This window comes from Corvus brachyrhynchos, unplaced genomic scaffold (assembly GCF_000691975.1).
Source record: "Corvus brachyrhynchos isolate BGI_N302 unplaced genomic scaffold, ASM69197v1 scaffold249, whole genome shotgun sequence".
In the NCBI taxonomy this organism is placed as follows: Eukaryota; Metazoa; Chordata; class Aves; order Passeriformes; family Corvidae; genus Corvus; species Corvus brachyrhynchos.
In genome coordinates this window covers 869,399-889,761 of record NW_008240226.1, presented here as the reverse complement: position 1 = coordinate 889,761, position 20,363 = coordinate 869,399, and the positions used below count along the sequence as shown (strand labels likewise).

General features: G+C 38.0%; 1 protein-coding gene across 8 annotated transcripts in view; it reads right to left on the bottom strand.

Moving 5' to 3' along the window:
* RAPGEF2 (Rap guanine nucleotide exchange factor 2) overlaps positions 1–15,862 on the bottom strand; it is a 134,345-nt gene extending 118,483 nt beyond the window's left edge. For all 8 annotated transcript variants that reach the window (XM_017745110.1, XM_017745115.1, XM_017745116.1 and 5 more), the window contains exons 1-3: positions 15,668–15,862; positions 11,971–12,041; positions 8,360–8,416 (exon numbers count right to left, since the gene is read on the bottom strand). In XM_017745110.1, coding sequence (XP_017600599.1) covers positions 8,360–8,416; positions 11,971–12,041; positions 15,668–15,847 — 308 coding nt within the window. In that variant the 5' untranslated portion in view covers positions 15,848–15,862. The remainder of the gene's footprint in view (positions 1–8,359; positions 8,417–11,970; positions 12,042–15,667) is intronic.
* Between the last annotated feature and the right edge of the window lie 4,501 nt (positions 15,863–20,363).

Below are 20,363 nucleotides of genomic sequence, written 5' to 3'. Positions count from 1 at the left end.
CACATTTTCTAGCATATGAATGTTTTCTGAGACCTCAGAGGTACTCAAAATTCAAAAATCAGGAAGTGCTTATAAACGTCCAGTCTGACAAGACCCAAGAAGTTTGCAGGCTTTCTCACAGTCTCTAGTGCTTGTATCAAACTCTTCATGCTATGATCTATTAATGCCCCGAGAAGGGGCAGCTTCTTATTTCCAGATCACCAAGTAGCTACTTAAAACTAGGGCTTTATTTTCTACTTATAATTATTTTATTTCTATATAAAGCAATCAGCAGCACTTGTATGTTTGCAACTACACATTTGTAACTGTATATCTGAATTATATATTAACGGCATATCAAAGAAATTCTTCACAAGAAAACGTCCCCCACACATATCAGTTCTGTAAGACACCTCTCTACAGTAGCACAGGTGTTCCAATTCTAGCTTTTAGATTTCCTGATTACTTAAGGTGCTGAGAAACCCTCCAAAATATTCAGCTACATAAAGATTTAAATCAACCTGTTTGGTTGATTTAAAGGCCAAATAAATCTCAAGTATCTAGACCATCTGTAGTGTCTTCTTCCATCCTATCAAGTCCTGATAGATCACTTTTCTTTAAGACTTCTTTAGAAATAGCTAGGTTTTTAAAAGAGCAAACCATTTAATTCTCATTCTCCATCAAAATGAGACACAGCACTACTAAAACCTCTAGAATAACAATTATATTCAGCACATGCTTATTCACTCAGGTTCAACTGAGATAATGAACATCATAGGTATGTACAGTGGCAGGAATCTGCAGGTCTTTGTGACAACTGCTGTCAAACATGCTTTAATTCTGTCAAATAAGACATCCCTTCAGTGCAAAATTCAGTACCTGGACTTGAAAGCACATGCTAAATAAAAGTCTTTGCTCTTATGCCCACCTTCTGGTCATTGGTTTCTCAGCCAACTGCTTTAAAACAGCACTTGAAAAATGCTAAGCAGCATGCAGGTCTCATTGGAAACAAGCGCAGAAATTACTTCCATATAATTACTGCTAAATATTCATATTCCTTTTACAGTTGCCTCTATCCTGAGACCTAAGCAACAGAGGTGTCATTTTCCCCTCCAACACTGGACTGAATATTCCAGCAACTCCAGATGCTGGAAGGACCCCTAACTTAAGTCATCACCAACATCCAGAATTGCTTTCCATTCAGAGCTATTTTCAAGCTACTTCATAAAAAGGTCGTGAATTTGACAAGAACAATTTCTTGGTTGTGACAGAGGTAGTTTGATTTATGGAGACAATAATTCTTTAAAATTCCAACCAAAGGATTCATTCAAGACTTACATTTAAACTGGATATAGTACCATCATCCTACAAGCTATATAAAAGAATTTACACACCGAAGCATACCTAGCAGATTACATTTTCATGTAATCACACTCAGCATTGCTCAAAGTTGAATAAATTTCAGAAAGTAAGCAGAGTAATTCCAATGACATTGCTCATGTTCCCAGATCTCCACTTGAGAGAAGCAGAAACAATGGAAATTTGACATGTCAGAACTGGGACCTCTTTCAGATGTTTAAGCACTACATAAGAAGAAATCCCAAAGAACATTGCTCTGCAAGCTTATGCTCCATAGGATACTGCTCCAGCAGATTAATCTGTCTGTTTCTCTTTGCTCATTTTGGTTATCCTCTGTATGCTGAGAGCTATAGGTGGTTTATTGTTTTAACTGAATAATCATTGCCACAATTAGACACCAGCCTTGCAGTGCCTTGGGATGTCAAACATGTCTAAGCTGAACAGTTCTCTCAGGTAGACATCTCATTGCCTGAAGATCCTGCCCAGCAGCACTGTAGTGTTTGAACAGAGAATAACCAGAAAACTGTTTACTAACATTGTCAGCACTGTGTCTAATCATCCTTATTAAGCCAGTTAAGCAGTTACCTGACATCTGCCAGAGCATTTCAGATGCTCTTGATGACATTAAGAGGTATATCCCAAACACAGAAGTAAAAGAGATTGGTACTTGATGCATCAGCCACACACAATTTTCAAATACTTTTCTTCTTACATGAACACACTGAAGTTATATTTAGAGTGAAGATTAGACGTAAGAATAAATTTAAGACAGAGTTAAAATACATTCAGTAACAAGACTGATAATTCAGAATTTTGAACTTCTGATTTTCACTAAACAGTGTGCGCATTTCAACTTATGTCCATGATGATCATCTATTAATGGACACAAGATGAAAACTGGTGTCTTGGCTCCTGGTAGCAACAATGGGAAATGCAGAAGAATGAATCACAGGAAACAATTCCTCAGTATTCATGAAAACAAATAATCAGAAGTATATTTTTCTTTAGGTTTGTATTCTTTTTCACTTCTGAAATAAAATCAGGGAACTCAACCAAGAATTTTGGTCAAATTAGAGAGTATTGCAGAGTGTCAGTAATGCCTGTCAGTCTAAGACAGTGGATTAAACAGGCAATCAATAAATACATTATACAAATATATGCACACAAGCTAATTGACCTATTGTCATTGAAGTCTTGATATTAGACTTGTACAGTGAATTAGCCCTTTATATCAGAAGAAAAATTCAGAACAAAAATTACTCTCCTAAATCACCAGAAAACAATTACAGAAGTAGGAAGATAAAATTTGCATCCGAAACTCTGAGGTCAAGACAGACAAATCTCTTGTTATCTTACAGCTTTCTAACGCTTCTCCAAAACCAAAGCTTTTATTCTCAGAATTACAACAAAAATATGATAGGTTTCATTGAAACATTTACAGTAAAAAAGGTGCAAAAACATTACTTCAGTCATCATTCAAGGAAGTCTCAAAATCAGGTCAAACAATAACACAAATTTGGAACTGGCTGTGCAAAACCAACAGACTGTAACACTGATCACTGACACTATTAAGAAGCCTTGATTCAGTGTCTGTTTATACAGAGACAACTGCCAAGTCCTTGAATGTGTTTATTTTAATGATAGACATTGCCTAAAAAATTCCCCACAGAAAATGTAACCACAACACAACATATGAATCAGGTTCCTGATTTACTGCAGTGCAGAAATGGCAGTATCCCAACGATATTTTGGCAACCACCCAACTATCAGAAGGCACAATACACCTTTAGGAATATTCTCAGGACAAAACAGAAGACGCCAGCTGTGCTGCAGCACTTGTTTGCATTATTAAATGTACTGCTGCAGAACTTCCACAGAAATCTATGGATGTAGAAGAAGCATGAATATATATATTGTCTGCAGAGATCTACCTGAAAATTCTGATATTGACCCAGAGATCAGTGAATCATTTAGGTTGGAAAAGATCTTTACAATCATGAAGTCCAACCATTAAGCCGCCACTGCCATGTTCACCACTGAACCACGTCCCCAAGCACCACGTCTACATCTTTTAAATATCCCCCAGGGGTGGTAACTCAACCACTTCCCTGGTCAGACTGTACCAGTGCTTGATAACCATTTTTATAAAGAAATCTTTTCTGATATCCAATCTAAACCTCCCTAGCACAACTTGAGGCCAGTTCCTCCTGTCGTACCACTTCTTACTTGGGAGATTCTCTAGTAATTCCTTCCTGCAGTCTTTTAGGATTTAGGTTTTATATCTGTAAGACATAAACATATGTAGCTATAGACCACATACACTGCATCTATAAAAGCACTCCATCCAACACAATTTCAGTAAGGTGGTGTCAGCAGCACTGTTCTGTTTAAAAATCATTAGACCCTGAGATTAGTTCAGTTGGCTAGAGCAGAGTGCTGATAATGCCAAGGTTGTGGATTTGATCCCTGTATGGGCCATTCACTTAAGAGATGGACATGACGACCCTTATGAGTCCCCTCCAACTCAGAATATTCTCTGTGTGCATGTGTGAACAGCTAAAGAAGATACTTTTAGCTCATTTTTATCACACTTCAAGTCATGCTGTGCAGAAATGTAAAGCAATTTTGGCATAAATTTTTGTTGGTTTACATGCACTGCTTATGTCCTCCTAAGGGTCTTCAAGACAATATGTTACTGCAAAAGAACTGTAAATAAAATAAATGTCACTTTTATTGTAGGACTTAAAAATGTGACTCTTAAGATTCCCACTCTTAAAAAGACTACTCACAGATCTATTTCTCACCTGTCCTTGCTCAGAACTATTGCCCTGAAGCATTTTTGCGACATTCTGCTCTCTCACATGAAAGACACTAACATTTGCATCTAAGAAAATAATTGTTTGAGTAGCTACAAAGAAGTTGTGCTCCTTTATTCTATTTCCAGTTTTCATTTGTTTCAAGATTTGATTGCTGGGCCAAGCCAGTCCTAGAGCAGGCTGCATGACTAGCCCAAAACCAATGGGTTTGGGTCTCGTGATTTGCCATGGTAATGTAATTCAGAAAACTTGGCTAAGGCTGGATGGTGATTACTGCTAACAGACCTGAGAATTTAGTTCTAATCATGGAAATATCAAAAATGATCAGCAGAAATTATGTATCTTTATCTTTTTTACAGCCTTCACTTTTCATCCCCTTTTCCCTCCCCATTCCACCACCATTACAAGCACTACAGTCTTAATACAGGTAGGTGTTTTTCATTCCAGACTGCATGACAAACTGGGAATAAGGAAAAAAACAAGACACAATGCAATTGTACAAATACAGCTTTTTGCCTCACACCTGCCTACCACAGTCGGTAACTTAGAAACTAATCAGCTTGCTATTTCTCATTTCAGCTGTGGACATTCTCTGTAGTAATAACTCCATTTTACACGCAACATTTATTCTCTCCCATCTCCAGTTTATATATACAACTTCTACTTTTTTTTCTCCACACTGAATTTTATTAAAGGTTATAAACTGAATTACATAAGAGCACACAAACATGTTGACATTAGACAAGAGCTTTTTCCAGCAAGAGACATTAACACTAAAATTCAGTTCAAGATGTCCAAGAGATAACTACTCTTCTTTAAACACTTGTCCTTTTTTAAGAATCAACACCATCACAACCAGTAGCCTACTACTAAAGTCCTACAGACTGCAAAATTTGTTACTGTTACGAACTTTAATCCAAAATGAAATCTTCTCAGTGGGGACATATGGGAGGTAGGACCGTATATCCTATCAGGATTTCATTTGAAGGATCTCTAAAAAAAAATACACACTTCACAATAACCTGGACTGAGGTTTCCTTTGTATTTTTTAAAAACAATACAAGCAGTAACTAAGTTAGTTCCAGATTCAATTGCTCAAACTACCGGGAATGTAATCACAAAACTGTGTTGTGCTACAGCCTGGCAATTCAGAAACATCCGGTTTTATTATTGAATGACTTTGGACTCCAGGTCATCAAACCTTAACATATTTTCTGCCAATCCAATAACCTTAGTGAAGAAAATAAGGGAAGCTTAAAAAGATACAACACTTCCTTACAGAAAGAGTAAGCCAAACACCACTGATGCATACACACAAATACCAAACAGCGTGGCTGAAAAACACATACAGCCCTCATATGACTAATGAGGAGGAAAAAGAGGTGCTTGTTTTATTAGACACATACTCATTTGCTTACATCCAAAGCACTTATTGCCAAAGATTCCTCTGCCATCACAGCACAAAATTCAATTTTGATCTGAAAAATTTTGTTCAACTCTCCGGAGGTATAAACACCCTCTACCATTCTGCTAAAACTTTGGTTTCCAAAGAAAATGCTAATTGGAAGCAGTTAGAGACAACAAGAATTATGATCATGCAGATATAAAAACAGAACATTTTTTTTCTTTGGACTATTGATAAAATATATATTAAGTGATCAAAATAACTATTTTTTTAATGAGATCTTTAAGTAGATTTGAATAAAGGTAGCAGGTTAAAAAAACTGCAAAACAAATATTCGTGTCAGGTAAGCCTCAATTCTGAAGTTTTGCTTTGCAGGTTTTAAGCCCTTTAATCATTAACTTCCCATCAAATGAAAGTAGTAGAATGACTGGGAAATGAAGAATAACTCAAGCTGAACTGCCACTTCTAATAACCCAGCTTCCATTTAAACAGTGAGATGGCCGTAGGGTTTGAAAATTTGTCGCTACCATGTACACCCGCTGATAGTGAAGTAAATGCAGATGAGATGAGCCAGTTTTAAACAACGTGCTCCATTTTATCCCTTTGGTCATAAAAAAATAAATCTATAGAACTACTATGGAAATTAACAACTTATTTTTGTTTTTTTAATGCAGGATAAAATAATCGCTGTGCTTGTAAGGAATGCACATAATTATTTTCAGCATTGCTACACGCAATAGAAACTTACTTTTCTATACATACCACTGACAAGGCAGATAGGCACACGGTTTTCAAAATGAAAAATTTTTGATCAAATGAACAGTGCAACTGCATTAGTCTGCACATTAGCATTTAGGGATAAAGATTTAGCTTTTCTGCACTGAGACATTAAGTTGTGCCTCAGGGAGGTCAAACACACAGGTCAATTAACAGCTCCAACAGTTGCAGCTATTTGAATAGATATAGCACCCAATTTCAGATTTCAATGCAAATATCCCATCATGGAAGGGGGGGAAGAAGTTGTAACTTAAAAAACAATCTAAAACGTTAAAACGTAATGCTCTTTTAGCCTTCATGATGAAAATAAGAGCATCAAGTGATAAACTCTGGTATGCTCATTAAAAAGTAACCAGGTTGCATGTTCCAAGCTGATTTCCTATAGCTCCTGACTGAGTGGATTGATCCTAGCCTGGCTATCACTTTGCTTCTCTCATGTAGTACTCAAAAGAATTTTTCCAAACATGTACATAGCAAAACTGGAATTCTGTTTTTCAGATGAGTACATCTTCAACACATAGGCTGAATTTGTGAAACAAAAAAAAAAAGGATCCCTCCAAGTTCATTATCCTAAAAATAGAGCACTGAAATTAGACTGCAGGTTCCATGGGACTTTCATACTAAGTAGAACTCAAATTATTCATTAAAAAAAAAGTAAAGCTACAGCTCAGAGTAACAGAACATATATTTTTAGTTTCAAAATATGGAATTCTTTTTTTTTTTTTAATGAAAAATATTAATTGTTAACTTTCAGGTTTAGCCCATTAAACATTAAATCAGACATGCAAAATGCTAGAACAAGCACATTTTGCGTTAGCATCTATATCCAGAAACTGCCAAACTGCCCATTAAATCTTTTGAATAAATCATGGGGAAAAAAGATGTCAAGAAGCAACTAAACAGGAATGACAGGCAAACAATCAAAGTGAAGATGAAGTCACATGAAAGGAGTGACAAAGGAAATCAGTGCAAAAGAACTACAAAATGCACTTCCAGTTAACCCAGATTTCACAATCTCCTGTTTGTAAATTGTATTTTTTCAGGCACATCTTTTCCATAATTTTTGCTTGCACTGAGTATATGCTTAGCTAGCAGTATGGATTCATTCAGCATATAATTCAAATTTAAGTCAGTGGTTAGAATGACCAAAACACTGGTTCTAAATAAAATCTCTATTACATGTAACAGACACAAACCAACTACCTAGAAAAGGACAAATCACCAGCACAATGGTCCCTAGCAAATTAGTATGTAAAATGAATAAAGATTATATTGGTCTAATTAAAATTATCTATCCACCTATAGATTTTATCTATCCACCTATAGATTTTGACCTTGTGTATTTCCCATACATAACATCACTGGGTTTCGTTAGACCTTAATTTAACTTTGCTGAATGGTCAAGGCCCAGCATTTGAGCTCACTCAATCACATCTTCCTCCTGATGCTCCGTATAGGAAAAATCACACACGTACAAAAGAAGGCATACAAGTGTATTCTTTGTATGCTTAAATGTTCAAATAATGCCAGACAACTTAGAAAAATATGTGCTTACAGTCTGGGTTAGGGGCAGCAAGTAAGAATCTGATAAGCCTTTTGTTTCAATAAATTGCGTCCATAAATGAAGCAATTACAATTCTCAGATCTCTACTGTAAATCTGAGCTGACACTAGAGCACATCCCTGCTAATTATAAACCATGTTAGATTTGTCAATTTGGCACCACTGGCACAAAAAGCTGATCACTACTACTTTCGCAAAATTGAAGTAAGACAAAATGACAATTAATGAGAAGACATCTCACATCCTCTAATTTTATATAAATTTAGCACAACATGCACCACCAAGCAAGAGCTCCCTGGCACCAGCAAATTTCTCCGCTGTTTGATGATTAAAATGAAGTGGATCATCTATATTTACAGACTGTGCACTCAGCAAGGAATTTTGGCATTAAACAGTCCTCAAGTCACTTTAATATGAATTAATTCTTTGAACATCATACAAAAGGAAGCAGAAATACTTACTAGTAGAGAACTTCATTTGCTTCATGCCTTTCATATCTAACAGTTTCACACATCAGTCTGAAAGAGAAGAAGTCAATTTTAGTTACGACTCCTATCAGTGTCACAAAGACTTCAGTTTCTAAAGTTACTCAGCATTTCCACAGGTAACTCCAGCACTTACAGAAACTAACCACTAATTTAAATCCAAGCTGATTCATAATTTAAGGGAACAAATTGTAAAATCTAAGCACCTAAGTTACTAGTTCATCCAAGATCAGATTTGATTTAAGGACACTAGATGTAGCTGTTCCCATAAAAAATTCTATAAAAAATAAGTAAAAATTATACAGATCTCATTTTACAAAGTGATGTGGTAAAAGCAAGTAGCTTTATAAAAACAATTCTGAATTTTAGAAACCGTTGGAAACTTATTATGTGCAACACTAATCAGAGATACAATACAGAAACTGCTCTCTTTTTCAAGTCAGGCCCAAGAGATAAAACAAGAAATTATGTTGCATGGTAAACCAATGCTTCTCATTTTGCTAAAATTCAGCAACTTGAAAATTACCATGAGATTTTAATGCTGAAATCCCAGAGGGTTCAAAGGAGAGAGAATTTCCTGCAGGAAAATCCTCTGTCTAGAGGAGAGGATTAAAGTGCTTTCGTATTCACTGTCTGCCTGACAAATGTGGCATAATAGAGAGCAACTATAATAGAACTTACCACATACTAGGAAATGCAATGTTAACTTGATGTAGAAAAATCACAATGCCATTTCTGTCTATTGCCTTAAGGAAAGAGCCCTGCGAATTACTGGGGGTTGGGGACAAAACAAATCCCCCTGCTTCCCCTGGCCTTTCTATAGCTCTGAAGCAGACTGCAAACCCCAAGGCTATTTGACAGTCAGACAGAGATTTACCTAAGAGGCTCATGAGAACATTCAAATAAGGAACTATATTTAAATTTTGGAAATAAATTCTCTTTCCTCACATAATCCATCATCAGAGTCTCGCTGTATCAATCATCAGCTGCCAGCAGTAATATCATAAGCAGACAAAAGCACTCAAGAATTGCTGCTCAGGCAAAAGTCTAAAAAAGTTGATTTGAGGCCTGTAAGAATTGGTCTGGGTTTGACGTAACTTTCAATTGCCATTTCCTAGATCATTCATTTCAGTAGTCAACAGACTGCTACAAAAGTCACCATAGCACTCCTCTCTCACAGGATTTTACTTTCTACTTCAGCCCACTGAGAAATAATGATTTTTCTGTTCAGAAGAGGCAAGCTTATAGTGGTATCATGACTACTCATAAATTGTTATTAGAAAATTGAAAATCTTAACTCTGCTTGCAAATAGATAGATATAAAAATTAAGAATCAAGTTTTACTACCACAGACTTTCCCAGACCCTGGTATTTTAGATCTACACTTTGGACCATCTTTGAGAACTTTTCTTACAGAAAAATGTCTCTATTGTACAAAATTAAGCATTATGTATTGCATATCAATTTCAGCTAATGAAAAATCTTTTTGCATCCTGGCACAGCAAAAAAGCTTTGAACCACAGAACCATCTTTTTTTAGACACTTTACCATAAAACTGGGTCTTGTAAAATTCTTTTACAGACACTGAAAAGCTACTGTCTGCTTCTACCTCCTGGGTTTTCATCCTCCCTCTCTGATCCTGTTTTGAGAGGGAAGGGGAGCACAGACATGAAGTCACTGGTGAGAAGATACCAGAAGAGAAGTTATTGCTAGGAGTCAGATTTAAAAATTTAAATACTGCTCAAGGATAGTCTGTGCCCTACTGGTCTGAAACTATGCTGGGCAATGTGCCATCTAAGAGCAGGAGTCACAGGAAACAGAATCACTTCAACAAGCAAGTTCTGTTCCCCTCTGAATTGGGATAGAAGGAAGCACATTCTTGATAAAGTCACGCAAGTTCACCACTGGCACTGAGTTTTACAGCATTTTGGGTCCCATTTTTAGGACAGTAATAGGGGAGAAAATGCCTTTTACAGAGGTAGCCAAGCATTTCAAATTTTGTGTTACAGTGAAACAGCTAGAAATTACAGTGACTAAGTAGTACAAACTAGATTGCTTCCTTAAATATTTGAAAAATTGCATTAGTTCTGGTCAATACTGGTGTCCAATTTTTGCTCAATCACTCAAACGCGACCTTTATCCGCTTCCTAAACAAATGTAATAAATTACAGATGAGATCACCAGCAAGCCATATGGTAAGTTATTCACTACTAGAGGCTACATTTAATACACTAGGTTTTAATGATTCTCAGAGGTTTTTGTGGCATTCCACTGCCACAAGAAGAGTTGTATCCTAAAAGATACTATAAAAGCTTTCAGTCCAGCATCTGCTGGGAGCCCAGCCTTTTCCATGTATGGTACTGTAAACAGAAGCTCTCTTTGAGGAATTAGCTATGCTGGGAGAGTGAGTTCCTCACATTCCTCAGCAAGAACCTCATGCTGCACAGGAAGCCAAGAAGCACACATCAACATACCACACAACCATATGTGCAGGCTTTGATCTTTGTAAACAAGTTAACATCAATTCAACTCCAGCTATGCAAAACTTTATGTGCTAGAAGTATTGCACTATATAATAACATAACACAAAATATTTTAACTGAATGGGACCATGGCCTCCTTCCAAAGCAAAAGTAATTACAGAGACTTCTTTGAAGTTAACATTCACATTGCAAAATGTGTCTCAAGCACTTTGGAAGAAAGAAAACCCTGCCTTTTATTTTCTCCGAATTACAGAATATTGGCTTGGGAATGTGGACTCCCACAGAATGACAAAGCAAGAGGCCAGAAATTAGAACTTAAACCAGCATTAATCAAGGCAAAGTTGCTTCAGCATCTTCAGATGTGGCAAATGTTGGCAAAGCTCAGGACATAAAACAGCAGTTATTCACCCTCTCTACCCACAGGGCATACAGGAGATGTGCTGGCCTCTTTCTGTAGCTGCCAGCCTCACATTAATGCCCAAATACCCTTAAGAAACCTCTTCTGTAAAATGATGTAAGCTGTTGTGTGACGACAACTGAAACAATAACTTAAAAATCAAACAAACACAAGTCTTTACCAAAAAAAATAGGAAGCTCTCGTGGAAGTTTTGACTTGAATTTATTTGTTTCAAATCAAGAAGCTTTTTAATAAAAAAGTGTGGATGACATTTATCAAGTATTATTACTAAATACTATTTGCATGTGTTGTACGTAATGTGTCTAAAATTTCAAACAAAAGTAGGCACAAACTGAAACAGAAGCTGAAAAACAGACTCTGCTCTCATGATTATATATTACATAAATGATTTCATCAATATATGGGCTTGTACTCTGTACGTAAAGCATTTATCTCTAGTCCAAAAGTTTGAAAAGAAAACAAATACATCCATACTAGGCAGAAATAGGAAGGACAGAACAGATAGAGATACACTATGCACACATACAAGGAGGAAGAGTTAGGAAAATAAAGAAGGGAATAGAAGAATGCAGTGGTAGGCAGTTTGAGGTAGGGTACACAAGAGTAGTATATGGTTACCAAAATTACTGTTCCTTTGCCTTGTTAATGCATTAACATATATGGTTTTTAATGACAAAGTATCATACCTTAGCTGATGCTCTCTCAGATTAGACAATGCTTCCATTCCATGTAAATATGAATACACAATCTCCAAGTCCTACAAAAATAAGGAAAACATTATTAGTATTCTCAGTTTGGTACAAGCTGTTAAAATGCTGGTTTTAAAAGCATCCAAAGCTCTCTTAACAGGGGTAGTAGGAACACTTCCAGGAGGTTAAAGGCAAACTACAGGAACACCTTTGATTATACTTTGGAACTTCACACGAGGAAGAATGATAGCATGTCCACGTCAAATACAGAAACCTTTCTGCTTTTGCTGTCATTACTCTATGTCTAGAAAACAAGCCTAGTCCAGAATTACAAAGAACTACTTTGCAACTATCACAGTCCTGCTTTCCAAAGCCAACATCCCAAAAAACTTTCATTTACTTTGTAAAGCAAAGTCATAAAGGAACCAATCTTTTCGTGTTCAGGGGAAAAGAAAAAAAGTACAACACCGTCTAACAAAATACCCCATTGTACAGAGATATTTCTAAAATTGCATCCTCTTCAAATGGAAGATAAGCCACAATCTTAAATAAAAAAAAAAGCTGGCATAAACAGAAAATTATTGGCATGAGATAATAAAAAAAGTCAAATATGATCCTTGTTACAATATGGTGAAGTGTTATATTCAACCATTGTGGACGTCCAAAATCCAGCTGACAAAACATTAATAAAGATATGAAAACAACATCCAAGACTAAAACTTCCTAAAATGCAACTGTGGAAACACTAATGTCAGGCTAGAGGCTTCGCTCAAGTTACACTTAAAATAACTACAGTGCTTAAGAGAAAACTTCAGTGAAGCCAACAACCTCTATTTAGACTGATTTAACTTTGGCTCATGGATTTCATGCTGTTTCATCATCCTTTTTCTTATTTTAAAACTTGCTAGTTGAGAGACAAAGTATGATCTATAATTCATTAAAAATCAGAGCAACAGTCCACAACCACTAACTGAGGCTGACAAAGTTGAGAATAAACTAGCACCAAACACAACTCTTATAATTTACTGTAAGAAGATGTTTTCAAGTAATGGAATATATCAAAGCTAGAAATTCGTGAAGGATTTGATCACAGTGAAATATTTGTGTATTTAAAATTGCCTAAAAAGTACAGAAATACTTGTTTTTAGACACAATGAAAGAATGCTCTTTGGGCAAAGACAAAAAATTGAAATCACAGAGAGAACTTGAATTTAAGAAAGAGAAAGAAAATCCACTTAAATACATTAAGTGTAGGAATGTGCTGTACTTGTTAAACCCATGGTACAGATCAGAAAAGATACCAGGAGTTACGCTCAATGGCTAAGGCTAAATAGGTGTCTCTCATTCTGTAACAAAAATGTCTTTTTCTCACAGTGGAAAAGGCAAACATTCCGTTTGAAAAAGCAGAAGGAACGCACAAGCCAAAGTGCTGCAATTTCACTTCAATTCCAGCCCTTCTGTTCCCTTGTCCTCTAGAGGCTTTGGTCCTTCGAAGAAGCGGAGGGCACATCAAAGACAAAAGTAATTATGCATGTATTGGGATGGAGGGGCTTTGCGCACAGAGGGTTTTGAAGAGAAAATACAGTAGTTGCTCACCTTTTCACTTTTTTTTTCATACTAATAAAAGTGTGTGAAAAGCCATGTCTGCTGTAGTCAGTGACCTGCTCACTCGGCAGACAGGCTGGAGGTGAGCAGAGGCTCCCGGGAGCCCTGTGCTGGCGGCAGGGTGAGATGCGAGCCAGACAGTCCCTGTGGCACCGCTGCTGCTCAGCCAGACATGCCGGACTCCACGGCACAAGCCAACAGCTGCCCTGGGAAGCTGGGAGCAGACCACTGAGGATTGGATGCTCATAGCAGCATCTTACATGGAAAAGAGCCTGGCCAGAAAGGGCTGCTCTGACTCAGTTCCAGCAAGCCTCTCTAACAACAAGCAGAGAAAAAGGGAGAGTAACCTTCTGCCAGCAGCTTGCACGGAGGTTGCTCTGGAGCGGCAGAAACTTTATCTGCTGTAAAGTATTCACAGAAGAATAGAGAACCATTAAGGATGCTAGCTTACAGACCTTAAAGTGGATCGATGGGTATGTAGTTTGTGATGGGAGACACAAACCTGGCGACCAACCCCACAGATGTACAAAGGAGTGATGAACACAGGTTATGTTCCGAGAGAAATGCAGCTAAAGTGACTCAGAGCAGGGGGAATGCATTAAATCAGTGAAGGGAGTCACAGAACCATAGAACGGTTTGGGTTGGAAGGGATGTTAAAGATCATAATTCCAACACCCCTGCCATGGGCAGGGTCTCCTTTCATTAGACAAGGTGGCTCAAAGCCTCATCCAGCCCAGCCTTAAATCATTCTGACCAATTCCAAAAGCAGCAAAAACAAGGTATGTTTAGAGAATTAATTTTGGTTTCTTTTCAGAAGTAATTCCCTTTCAAAATACAAGCATACTTGTCAATTATTTGCAAATACAATGTCCCATAGGTGCCCAGATGAGGAACTGCAGATGGTGGAGGTCCTTGACTTAAAAAAAAAAAGCACGCCTCTCCCTCCCGGACACTGCTGACCTTTCACTCAGGAGCCAGCTGGAGTCAGGAGAGATTTAATTGAATGGCTTCTTCAGATGTGTTTGGGGTTTGGGTGATGGAGGAGGAGGATACAGCAGTGAGAAGAGGGAAGGTGGGGGGAGAGGAGTGGAAAAGAAAAAGAAAAAAAAAAAAAAAAAAAAACAAACAAAAACAAACAACAACAAAAAAGGGGGACAAAGAGAGATTTTTAAAAAAAGAAAACCTCTAAAGAGCTCTAATAAAGGGGAGGGGTGAGGAAAAAACACAGCTAATGAAATCTTTACTCGTGCTTCCATCATGGCTGCTGGCTAAAGATATATTGTCGCTGAGAACTAAGGTGAGGGGCTTTTTTCTCGATTTGGAAAAATAAAAAAAAAGGCAGCAAGAAAACATTCTAAAACCTCAGCTGCCATGCACTGGATGTTTCCGACAAGTGCCAAAGTGAGCTGCTGCCCATGCCTTAAGCGGTGTCTTTCCAAAGGCGTCTGGCAGGGAACAGCTCCCTCTAGCACCAAAAGTTCGGCATTGAAATTGAAGTAACAAAAAAACAGCAACACAATCAACTTCGCCATAATACTGCAAAGTAAAAAACACTACAGTAGAGTCAAAAGAGCAAATATATATTCATATGTTCACACTTCCAGTCAGCCTGCAGCATTAAAGAGGAGGAAAGCAAATTAAAAAAAATAAAATCAGAATGTCAAGTTATTGTTGTTAGGTCACATCAGTTTTCCATTTATCTCAGGAAAAACTATGCTGCACTTACTTGGCAAAAAACACTCATTATCGAACACAAATAGCTGTTTCATCTTCTTAATTCAAAGTGAATTGACAGAATGCAAGAGTCCTTCAGAAACATCTGTGTCAAATATTGCAATATCCTAAGCAGATTCCAAGTGCTGGAAATGAAACCATTTCACAAAAATAACACAGGCACATAAACCTAGGCATGTGAGCTATGAAAGTTTTTGATTTTGATATTCAAGACTCTTGACAAAAGCTAAACTTCTAAATTTCTCAGGAAAAGAACTCTCCCTTTCAAGGACATAACACACCTAACATGATTTACGCCGGCTAGTCAAGCAAACCCCTTAGAGCAGCAGCTAAATTCAAGCCCCCTGCGACTTACACAGACATTTCTGCCAGTCCGCAGCGTCCCCGAAAGCTGCCTCTCGCTAATGCCCAGGATATATGGGAGTAGGCAGGTGACAGCAGCGCAGAGGCTTCCTCGGATGCTGTTTTTCCAAGGCGCGTACCCGAATGGCCACCGGGGGGCAGAGCGAGCCACCGAAACTCCAGAGAACCTCATGCCCTCCAGTTTCTCCCTTCATTGTTCCCAATGTAACTTTGTAAGAGTTTAAACATGTCAAGAGGAATCATCACTGCTACAACTGATTAAATATTCTGCTACAGGAAGGACTACTTATCCAAAAGCGCAGAGGAACTACCAGCTTTCTGCTTTCTAGTTTTATCCAGCCAGCAGAATAAAAAAAAAAAAAAAGGCAAAAGCCATGCAAAGGTTCAGCTGATCTTGCTACATAAAGGTTGTGGCAGCAGTTTGATGAAAACATCTCAATGGAAACTCCAAATCCAAAAATGAAATGCAAAGCACAAATAAGCGCAGCTTTTAAAGCATGTTTTTATTTAAATGAAAGCTAAAAGACTGAAATCTAATCTACACTTAAATCTGTACTGCAGCCAAAGTCATATGCTTGGGTTGCTGTGTGGGAAGCAGCATGAAATTTGTTTAATTCAGTGTTATTTCTTAATTTGCTTGTTTCTGTGGTGTCAGATGGATCACTTTAAAGTTCTGACTGTACTTTGAAACAAAACAGACACTCAAGTTTTAACATAGCTCAACTTCAATTAGATCTGCAGAAACATACTGGTCTGCAACCTTACCTCTGCTCTCCATGCTAATAAAAATCTGTCTACTTTTATGCCCAGACTTTCTATCCATTTGATTTGTGCTTCAAACATATTTGGCAATGCCAGTTACACAAACCAGAGAAACCCAAACCAGAATGCTGGCCCCAAATTCATACTAACTTAATGAAGACATTTTTACTTTATTAACATTGACAGAGAGGTGAAAATTACTTATTTTGGACTGAAAAACTTAAACCTCTCTAAAAATTGAAAGCTCACACTGTTTTCAGTCCTGGTTTGCATTAAGGTGTAAAACTACAGGCCAAACATAACCATTCATCCTTGCCACAGTTAAGCAAAATCCTGAGAAATTCATTGTTCTCCAAGTAAGAAATTCACTCATTTCTGTGATGTGGCAAACAAGCAGAGAGCAGCTTTCATCTTAAAATAGTTTGGTTTCTTTCAAATCAAAAGGCAAAAATAAAAAAACAAGCTAATTCCTTGATTCACTGTCTTGAAGGATAGAAAAAAAAAAGAAAAAAAACCAACTTTTCAAAGCACCTAATATTCACCTGAGGCTCAAAAAGGTCTGTATGCTGAGCATTCGGTGTCCTTTGAAAGGCTGATCTCTTAAAAATAACCTATCTTTAGTTCACATTCAGACAACCACCCTGAGAACCAGGCTCCCCGAGAACCAGGCTCCAAGGGGAGGGGGTATACTCACTCCCCATCACATGTGGCCGCTCCAGACCACACCCCAAGCCCAAGTTTCACTGCTGTGAGGACAGGAGGTCCCACCTGGTCCCTCCATGCTGGGCTCCTGCCACCTCCCTGGCCCCAGGGTGAGCACCTGCTCGCAGGGACCCAGCTTGGAGCCGCTCACTCGGCAGCATGAGACACGAGCTGCAGTGTCGGGGTAACGGAGGCAAGTGCTCCTGCAGCACGGAGGAGGTGGGACCTACACGTCTTTGATGGGATTCAACAGACCATGAAACTGCTGGCAGGAAGAGGCATTTCTATATGGCTGACTTAACAGTTATTTTAGCTCAGACTGGGACCTCCCCAAATTGTGATGTACTAACAAGAGCAGCAATGCCAAGTTTTTTCTTGTTACTGAGCAGTGAAGCCACAATCCAAACCCAAGTTGCCTCTCTTTCCTTGTAACTGTAGGATCCTGTCTTTTCCCGTTTCTTCACACAGCCAGCACCTGAAATCATATGACTCTCAGCCACTAGGGTAGCTCTACCAAGCACTTACACTCCTTTTTGTTCTACTATTGATTTAGCACTGCCCTGTCTGGCTGCCTGTACTGGCTCACCAAGGCCAAAGCAGTGCCAGCATGACCAAAAGAAAGAGACTGGACTATAGCAACATCAATCCCACCTAGCTTACACAAAAATTTCCATGCCCACAGATGAGCCGTGGCCACTCTCACACAGGTTTGTTCACATCTGGTTCACACTAAAATGCCAGGCTCTCACCCAGAGCAGCTCAGGAGATGACACAAGTCACTGCCTTCAGAGACAGCAAGGTGTGCAGGCAGGGCAGGGCAGGGAACAACACATCAGCTACCCCAGCCGAACCTCCCTCTGCAGGCAAGACCTGAGGAGGACTAAACGCTCACACCTTGAGCTCACATCTTGCAAATACTGACCTGCCAAAAGACAGGAGCAAACCACAAAAACTGACTTCCATGGTGACAGAAAAATGCAGTACTGCTGATACCAAAATCACTGCCATGCACACATGAAGATGAGTATTTCATCTTCACCTCCAGTGTGCCAGCAGTGGAAAAAAACCTGAACATGCTCATAACTGTTCTGCAGGAGCATGCCCAGGTATGCACACACTTATCACTGAGCCATAAAGAGATTAAAAAGAATTATTTGTCATGTGCGGCAAATTTTTAACATTCTTGTTCTTACACCAGGACCTTCAAATTCAGATGGGGGGGCTGCCACATGGGAAGCCTGCCAGTATCCAACCTATTATACTACCAATTTAAGATAAATTTTTCTTTTTAACTTTACTGTGAGCTACAACATTTCTCTGCAAGCCATTCTTACTTTTGTACATAAAGATCTGTGGCTTAAAATAAACTAAAGCCTAAGTTATTGGAAATCATTTATTGACGCTGAATTGGCAGCTATATGAAAAGAAATGAAATATTTAAGTGAAATTACATATGTTTAATGACCCTCATTGGTACTTACATGAATGAAAATTCCATGGGCCATGTTTTAAGGAAGTACACTGGATTTGTAAATTTACCTGAAAGTTCTGAAAAATCTTACCATCTTAAACCTGTATGTATTTCCACTAACATGCATTACATTCTGAGAAATTCATGACAAAACATCACTCCACGGCAACCAGGCATGGTTAAGCTTGGGAATTAGCCTTGACCAGAAGGGAGCTTACAGGCCATCCAGCCAACCCAAGCCTTCATTTCCTCTAGGCAGTGGAAAAGAGATATTGTATCGATCTAGTTAAAACAGTTGTTGACATTCAAAAATTGTTATTTTTTAGCTACGCCATGGGGAGGGTGGGGATATTTGTTCTGGGTTATGGGTGGAATTTTTAAACTGGATTAGAAACAGGAGGAACAGGCAATTTTAATCTGGAACTGAAGTACCCATGCATGAAGCTAATCAGGAGCAACTCCAAAACCTCATGAAGAAAAAGGAGAAATCCCATTTTCCTGGGAGTAGTCCCTGAACAGAATAGAACCATGCTTTTCCAAAGACTTAACTGAATTACTGCTTCAATGTCAGATGCTGGAGAAACACCATAGGATCACCGTGAAACAACTGCAGAGAAATGTGATGTTTCAGCAGGGTACTGAAATCAGCTTTCCTGTCTTTCAAAGATACTTTATTTCTTTTGTGAATTTATTTTCTTTCTAAAGAGCTTACCTCAATACATACTCATTTTTGCATTTTAGAATTTTTTTTTCTAATTGAAAGGGTGCAAAAATGAGTTGGAAGGTTCAATGACCCACCCACACTAACAGACTTTTCACACTGTCTTAAGAGTAGTCCAACTGATTCAACATATCCTGCTGGTCATAAAGCTTTCAGCAAAATAAAGAAAAAAAAAAATTAAGACATTCATTATTATAACCATTCCAGAAGATGACGCGATGAACATGGAAAGGGTAGACGGAAAATTAAAGCCTGCCATGTCATAGAAGTCCACGAGCAAACTAATGAGCAGAGGAAATTGCAGGGTAGTGCAGTGCATTTCTTTTCTGCTTTCTGGACTCTCAGAAGTCAGACAATTAAATGCTTAACACAAAAGCCCAAGTTCCGTAGTCAGAAATCCAAAGGTTGATCCTATGTCCAAATGCAAGCAAAACAGTTCCACCACAAAAGATCTTTCCTACTGACAGCATAATCCATAATAATAAAAGGCACTTCAGTTATTCACTATTAAAAATATATGTAGTTGTCTTTCTGCATCTTTTAATATTTACTGCCAATAGTCGGAGGTTTGTATTAAAGCTGTTAAATCCATTTTCACATTCATTGCACAAATATTCACATATTTTGTCGCAGAGGGTTTTTTTTTAATGCTAAGGAGAGTCACAAGTTGTTTTGAGATACGGTTATTTGTCCCACGTTTTTTACTAGCTATATGAAATAACACCCAGTATCCTATTAAACAAAAATCAATCTTGCACTAACAAATAGATCAGCTACTAAACACGGTGGTACTTATTTTTAAACAACTACTTGTAGCAGAGATCGACTCTACTTAAGTTTATTCAAATATAGAGTATTTGAATTGAAAGATTGGCAGCTTTCAATTAAAAAAAGATTTCTTTTTTAAAAAATCAGGAACAAAACAGGGAAAAATGAAGTGATACACAAATGTCCTGGAGTTAATAGTCAAAAAAGTAACTCCTAGTTGGCATGGAGTTGTGATGGCAGAAGCACTTTAAAGGACATCAGCCT